Genomic DNA, 8,050 nt, shown 5'->3' on the forward strand with positions numbered 1-8,050 from the left:
TATAAAAATGTACTTTTGTCTTTAAACAATTTTTGTTCTGAGATATGTTACTGACATTTCTTACTGCAAGAAATTTCTTCTGTAGGGAAAAAAAAAAAAAAGAAAGCCAGGGTCACATACCTTGGAATTGTTCTTGGTGAGCACGGCAGCTTCTGTCTAGCCAAGGCCGTAAGCTTTGGGCGTGTCATGGGAAGTGGGGGCAGGGTAGTCATTTTGGACTGCCAAAAAAAACAGAAACAGTATTTTAAACAGTAAATCATTCAAAGAATCCTTTAAGACATTATTAGAGATCTAGTTAGTCATCTGAGCTGAGAATGCCTCTGCATGTAGATCTATAGCTCTGTTATTCAGGCATGAAGCTCAGTGAGTGAATTCTGCAGGTTGCTTCTCTCATTATTTTTCTTACTATCTGCCTTTTGGCCAATGTATTACTTGTCTGCATCTCCATCACAAAGTAGAGAAGAGAAAATCTGACAAATGTGTTGAAGATTCAAACAATTAGGAGCTTTCGTATGGGTTTTGTTAGTAGAGCTGGTTGCAATTAAAAAGTGAAGATTTTTAGGGCAGCTATGGATTTCAAATACTCATGCTTTGCTCTCCTGTTACAAACAATAACTAAAAATTGTTCATACTTTGCTGTTTTCTAAAACCTTTCTCACAAATAAAGGCTTTCCCTTAGAAGTGCTAAATGCTAAGAACAATTCTCAACAAGGAGACAGCTGGGCATATATCTGGAAAAGATAAAAACTCTAAATCAAAAAGAAACATGTGCCCCAATGTTTGCAGCAACACTATTTATAATGACTAAGATATAGAAGCAAACTAAATGCCTATTGAGCAAAGAATGGATAAAGAAGATATTCCATACACAATGGAATATTACTCAGTCATAGAAAAGAATGAAATAATGCCATTTACAGCAATGATGGATGGACCTAGAGATTATCATACTAAGTAAAGAAGTCAGACAGAGAAAGACAAATATCATATGATATCACTTATATGTGATATATGTGGAATGTGGAATCTTTATATGTGGAATCTTTCAAAAAACTATACAAATTATTTACAAAATAGGAACAGACTCACAGATGTGGTAAACAAACTTATGGTTACCAAAAGGGAAAGGGGGGAGGGATAAATTAGAAATTTGGAATTAACAAATATACATTACAAATATACATTACTACATATAAAATAAATAACAGAATCTACTGTGTGGCACAAGGAAACATATTCAATGTCTTGTAATCACCTATACTGGAAAATAATTTGAAAAAGAGTATACATATATTATATGTATACAGGGGCTTCCCTGGTGGCTCAGATGGTAAAGCATCTGCCTGCAATATGGGAGGCCCAGGTTCGATCCCTGGGTTGGGAAGATCCCCTGGAGAAGGAAATGGCAACCCACTCCAGTACTCTTGCCTGGAAAATCCCATAGACAGAGAAGCCTGGTAGGCTACAGTCCATGGGGTTGCAGAGAGTCGGACACGACTGAGCAACTTCACTTCACTTCATACATATATTCAGGCATATATAACTGATCACTTTGCTATATGCTTGAAACATTGTAAATCAACTATACTTCAATTTAAAAATGTAGTGGTTTAAAAAAGATTGCTTAAAACAACAATCAATGTATTACCTTTCATTTTACGTGGGTCAGGAGTTAGGAGAAGGCACAGTGGGGATAGCTTTTCCCTACTCCATTTTGACTGGGACCTCTGCTGAGAAGACTCAGAAGTTTAGGGGTAACTCAGTGGTAGGAAACAGGAATTACCTATAAGGTCTTCACTCATATACCTGGTGGTTAATGCTATTAGCTGGGACCTCAGCTGGGGCTATCTATCAGAACACATACATGTGACCTCCTCGGATGGCTTGGGCTTCCTCTTAGGATGGCAGCCTCATACTTCTTAAGTGGTTGCTCAGGGCTAGAAAGGCAAGTACCCAAAGAAAAGCCAAGGGAAGGCTGTATTCCCAAGGTCTGGCTTTGGAAGCCACATAGCATCACTTCCATTGTAAAAACAGGCTGCCTAGATTTTAAGGCTAATGCAATAGACTCACCCACTGAGGGGAAAGCATTGAAGTCACGTTGTAAGGGGAAGATGTGGGATGGAAGATATTGTTATGGCCATCTTTGGGAAGTGCAATATGTCACAGTGGAGAAAGTAAGTGAGCCATAATGAAGGTGGATCTATAAAATCAAGTTATCTAAATCTTACTCCAAAGAGGAAGTGTGGGCGTGATTCTGATGGACTTATAGTGGAAAATTGTCACATGTTGCAAGCACTTTCAGATACAAAAGAACTCACCTTCCCCTGTTGGAGAGGCACTCAAAAGACCAGAGCCTCTTGATTCCATCACCACTATCTCCACAAGTTTTGACCTCTACCATTTGACTTCTACCTCTACCATTATGGGTCACATACCCATGAGCAAGGCTTGTTTCAGCTTCTAAATCACTTCCTCCAGTATTTATTATCTGTGTGACCTAGGGTAAATCACCATCAATCTGGGCCTTAAATATAATCAACAAATAGGCATTAAGCTACTACTTAGTGCCAGGTACTATTTTAGGTGCTGAAGATGAGGCAGTGAACAAAAAGACAAAAATCTCTCACCTCACAGAATCTATCTTATAGGGTCGGTATGGTGGGGAAACAGACAATACACAAACAAGCAAAAATAACACAGAAGATCAGATAATGATGGGATCTATAGCTAAACATCAAGCAGGGAACTAGAAAGTACCCAGTGCTCACCAGTAGCCAGGGATGAATAACAGCAGAAAAATATGACATCAGAGAAGTTAAGGAGAAATTTGGTGGTGTTCTGATGATATGGGGTCTTGAAGATTACCGTAAAGAACTATGACTTTTACTCTAATTGGAGGGTTTGAGCCCAGGAGTGACACAGTTTGACTTCTACCTTGAAAGGATTACTCTGGCATCTCTTTTGGACTTAAGACTGTGGGGGGCAGAAAGAAAGACATGGAGACCAGCTGGAGGTTGTTATGAAATCTGGATGACAGAGGATGGTGGTTTAGGTAGAGGTGGAAAGATGTGGTCAGACTCAAGGTAGGACTGCCTGCGGCCTGCAGAGACAAGATATTCCTCTAGTGCTGTATACAATGGCAAGATGGAGAGTGGAAAAGCAATGAGATTTGAGGAAAAGTCTTTTGAAATTCAGTGTGGAAATAGGCAGTCTAGTGTTTCTGAAAAAAAAAAAAGATTGTTACCTTGGCCTGAAAATAACTATTTGCATAATAAAGAGAAAATTCTAATGGAGATAAGTGTCATGTTTTAGATATAATGTGTGTTACCTTGGCCTGAAAATAACTATTTGCATAATAAAGAGAAAACTCTAATGGAGATAAGTGTCATGTTTTAGATATAATGTGTGTGTGTGTTCTCAGTCATGTTTGACTCTTTGTGACCCTTTGGACTGTAGCCCGCCAGTCTCCTCTGTCCATGGGATTCTCCAGGGAAGAATACTGGGGTGGATTGCGATTTCCTCCTCCAAGGGATCTCCTTGACCCAGGGATCAAACCCGCATCTCCTGTGTCTCCTGCACTGCAAGTGATTCTTTACCACTGAGCCATTGGGCAAGTCTACAGAAACCTAATATTGCCCAGATTATTAGTGTATGATATGATTCATGAAACAAAAGGTCTACTTATTTTTATACAGTTATAGTTTTAAAGCACTCAGTCTAAATAGCAAATGTCAGTCCTTTCCTCTAAAACAAACATTTAAGAAACATAATGTATTATATGCCATAACTTCATAAGAAAGTTACTTAACTTTTTTGTATTTAAAAATTTGTATTTTTCTGATCAGATGTTGTATCAACTTGTTGAGTTAACTGGATAAACAGAACTTAATAAATGACAATATTGTATAGAACCCGTAGTAAGAAATTAAAACTAAGGCAGAATTAGACCTGGTGGACAGATTTAAAGGGCAAAGGCTCCCCAAGCCTACTCCTTGTGAGCCTGTTTCAAAGAAGCTGCGATGACTCTGCATTGCAGAGTCCTCTGCTGTTATGGAGCAAATCAGAGCAAATCTGGGCCATCTCAGCTCTTAACCCAGACCTGTCTGCCCCCAGGAGAGTTGGAAAGGGAAAGAAAGGAAGCCTGTGCTTGATTCAGTCTGGACATTCCTTCCCTGACAAATTAAGACTCTGTTCTGAGAGCCCCTACTTTGCTTACCAAAGGCATCCGGCAGAGGTGATCTCTGCATAATCGTAGGGACTTTTGAAGGGTTTCTTAAGGAGCTTCAAAACAAGAAAAAGGTACTTGCAATTTCTTCAAACACTAGGAAGACCCAGACACGTGTACGCGGTGGGACCAAATATACTTCCCAGGTGGCACCAGTAGTAAAGAACCCATCTGTCCGTGCAGGAGACATAAGAGATGCATGTTCGATCCCTGGGTTGGGAAGATCTCTTGGAGAAGGGAATGGCTACCCACTCCAATATTCTTGCCTGGAGAATCTTATGGACACAGGAGCCTGGTGGGCAATAGTCCATGGGGTCAGAAAGAGTCGGACACGACTAAGTGACTTAGCTCGCACACAGAGGGGCCAAACCCCAGAAACTCAGTTCCATCTCACATATTCCATCAAGGCGTGTATAAGCTTCCCAAGAACTGGCCTACCAGGCTGTGATATAAAATCAATCCTCACTGATATTTACTTGGGTTAGACCATTTTTGCTAGAAAATACAAGCATCTAATAAAATCTTACGCACATGTTAGACGTGGAGAGGAACATGTCTCCTTTGTCACGCAGATCTACTGCAATTTTTTTTTTTTAAATCTGAGTCAACGTTTCCAACCATTAAAGTTTCAGCTGCCAGTTCCTTCATTTTGCTCTCCTCTGATCTAAGAACATTAGCAGCAGGAGCACCTTTACTCTTAAATTTAGTTTAATGTAAGTATTGCAAGCCCTGCTGGCAAGCCTCAAGGCACAACTCTGAATGGGGGGTGGTCAGAGCTGAATGATAAAGTGGAAAAAATTATTAACTGTGCGTTGGAAAAAATATCCCTCAACCAGTCTACGTTGAAAGTTTCAGCTCAGAGTTAGGGTGGAATGTGACGGGCTCCCTTCGCTGCTCTAAGCCCCACATCCTCCCTAGCCTATGCCTGTTGGGAAAGGCGGTTTTGTTTTTTAGAATCCATACATGGCTATGTAAAGATATTTTGTTTTATATAATAGGTAGCTGTTGAACCAAATTTTGTGACACACATAATATTTGAAATGCATCAAATGTGTAAAAGGATCCTGTAACTTATTATTTTCCTATGTAAGTAATCACCATCTCTTTTACGTCTGATCAGTTCAGTCTTATTTCTGCTGAATGTTCTTAGAGTAGGAAATAGCTGCATTTTAGCATATAGAAGCAAACCAAGGGGAAAATAAGTGAGAAAAAAATGCAAGCACACTTAGGGGTCTGTCCTTTCAGGCTGAAATCATACCTGCTGAGTGAAGAAAGCCTTTTGCTCTTTGTTAATATGAATGGTATCATTTTCCTCGTGTGGACTAGAGAGTGTTCCCTGCTTTCTAGTGGGCTCCATCCAGAAGGAATGGGACTAGCGCTGGGAGTGGCTGATCTAGGCCTGAAGCAGAAATGGAACCCATCATCCTTCACAACTGACACTTCATCAGGGTCCTCCTAGCTCCACACCACACAGGAAATCACACATGGTGGGTGCTACCTCAGGACGGGTACCTAAGGGAGAATAATGAGTGGTACTTCCCTGGCTGGTACCCAGATGAGCCTAGCCCTAGGAGGTCAGGGTGAAGCTGTCTGTTAGGGGACCCAGAGGCAGCTCCCCCAGTGCTACCAAATGGGCAGTGTACTCTAGGCAGCACAGGAGCTGAGTCAAAGATCAAAAGGCTGCCTTAAGCCATTCCACTGTTGGTATTCAGAGGAGATTTGGTGGATTCTTTGATCTCCTGGTTGGCTCCTGTATCACAGTTACAATCTCTAAGTTTGGCCCCCACATGCAAAGACAAATGAGAATGGAGAAACACAGGATGAAAGGTTTGAGGGGGTGGATCAGGCTGAAGTGTCCCATGGTGTGAGTTTAAGTTTCTGGCCCCCAAGTAAAATTCTTCAAAGAGTAACCCTCTTTTCCCCACAATCCCCAGAGATACCCTTATCAAGAAACACAAAGGAAGGGGAAGCCTCGAGTTCTATAGACACAGGCTACCTGGGGAGTAACTATGTTTGACGCTGACCACTATCTCCAGAATTCAGTCACCTTGGGGGAAAAAGCTGAAATGTGAGAAATAAAACCAATAAACACACAGCAAGCAAATGTATCATGTGTCATCAAGAGAGTTCAAAATAAATATCATTTTACTATCATCAACAAGATCGTCAATAAGAATTGGAACTTATCATAGTATCACCACAAGCTCTTTTACTATGAAAGTTTAAAGAAAACTACAGAAGAAATGTCAATAATCTGCTCCTGAAAAGAGTAAAAAAAAAAAAAAAATTCACATAAAATAAAATGTCAGTAAATGTTTATCCCTTGTATTTTCGGACACATTTAGCATTCTATGATAGGTAATTAGGTTGTTAAATAAATAGAAACCACACATTTCCTGCTAACTGACATGTATTGATAGTTAAATCAAAACTTAAAGCAGGAAAAGTGTTTGAAAGTGGGCCATGTTTCACTCGACTTACATTTGGAGATTACTGCTGAAGGTCTCTCCAGGTTTACAGACTTCAGCCTGAAAATTTGGAAGCAACGAATAATAGCAAAGGAGAGAAGAGAAAAAGTTAAAAATTAGTCAACAGACTAACTCACTAACTCCCCTCACTGCTCCAAATCCTGGAATAAGATTTATTCGTACCACAAAACACCAGATATCTACTTGTAGTTATACAAACTTTAAAAAAAAAAAATAATCCTGCTGTGACAGCTGACTTATTATGTCAATGATTAAAAATGCAAACCATAAAAAAAAAAAAAGTATAGCTCCTATGGGAGAACCTAATCACTAATTCAATGAAATATCAATACATCTGAAATACTATTGATATATTCCTTTGGGACTCTTTTGTGACCCCATGGTCTGTAGCCTGCCAGGCTCCACTGTCCATGGGATTTCCCAAAAGTCAGACACGACTTAGCGGCTAAACAACAACAAAAATCGATGTATTCTTACGTAAACGTGACATTAGGGATAATGCGATCTCTCAAACTTTGGTTATCTATCAAAACCGAGGGCATCTCAGTTCCTACCCAGTTCTAAACAGGACTAATTGATTTTTTCCACTGCCCTCAAAGGGTGAACTCAAAGGCGAGGAGAGCGCCTTTCTGTGCTCCCCCTTCTATGCATTTCTTGAAATAAATGGCGAAGGCCTTGGCTTAGGAAGCTTGTCTCTCGACTGACTGAGGAAGGTCTGTATGGGTCAGAGGAGGGACTGCCTGGAAAAATAACCCATCTTTTCTTGGAGTCCACGAATCTCGATGGATTGGCCCTGGGGAACGACTCTGGTTTTCTGTTCCGCCGAAGTGTGTCCCTCACCCGTAGCAGGTGCTGGGCGCCGGCGCTGGCCTCTCCTCCGGCGGTGGGTCCCAGACACTGCGGAGCAGGCGCAGAGAGAGGACGCACGAGCGTCTCCAGGGATACAGAGGGGGCGGGACGGGACGGAAGGGGACGGGGTTAGGCTAAACTGAGATTCTGGGTTGGGGGCGGAGCCTTGTAGGGGCGGGGCCTAGTGAGCGCAGTGCTGGGGACGTCTACACCCGGCAGCTTTTTCCCGCCAGACGGCTCTCAGAAGTTAAGACAGCTTTCAGAAATTAATTCACCTTATCCAGGAGGCCTCTAATTTGCCGCCCTGAATCATTTCCCTCACGGCACTGCATTCTCAATATTTTGCAACGTTGCCCTACCGTCCACACATTGATGGAAAAACGCTCAGCTTGGCGTTCAAGACCCCCAAGACCCCCCACTTTATCCAGCTGGATAACTCCTTCATTCTCATCTTCCTCAGCCTCTGTTGCGCTCAGAACCATCTTTT

The 8,050-nt window shown here is 41.4% G+C and overlaps 1 protein-coding gene across 6 annotated transcripts in view; it reads right to left on the bottom strand.

Moving 5' to 3' along the window:
- The window catches only part of TTC29 (tetratricopeptide repeat domain 29), a 245,195-nt gene extending 237,569 nt beyond the window's left edge, over window positions 1-7,626 (bottom strand). For all 6 annotated transcript variants that reach the window (XM_081544279.1, XM_081544278.1, XM_081544277.1 and 3 more), the window contains exons 1-3: window positions 7,555-7,626; window positions 6,707-6,753; window positions 121-218 (exon numbers count right to left, since the gene is read on the bottom strand). In XM_081544279.1, the coding sequence (XP_081400405.1) occupies window positions 121-212 (92 nt within the window). In that variant the 5' untranslated portion in view covers window positions 213-218; window positions 6,707-6,753; window positions 7,555-7,626. The remainder of the gene's footprint in view (window positions 1-120; window positions 219-6,706; window positions 6,754-7,554) is intronic.
- Window positions 7,627-8,050: the final 424 nt, after the last annotated feature.

Source organism: Giraffa tippelskirchi, chromosome 11 (assembly GCF_054371585.1).
Source record: "Giraffa tippelskirchi isolate mGirTip1 chromosome 11, T2T-mGirTip1v1.2.pri, whole genome shotgun sequence".
In the NCBI taxonomy this organism is placed as follows: Eukaryota; Metazoa; Chordata; class Mammalia; order Artiodactyla; family Giraffidae; genus Giraffa; species Giraffa tippelskirchi.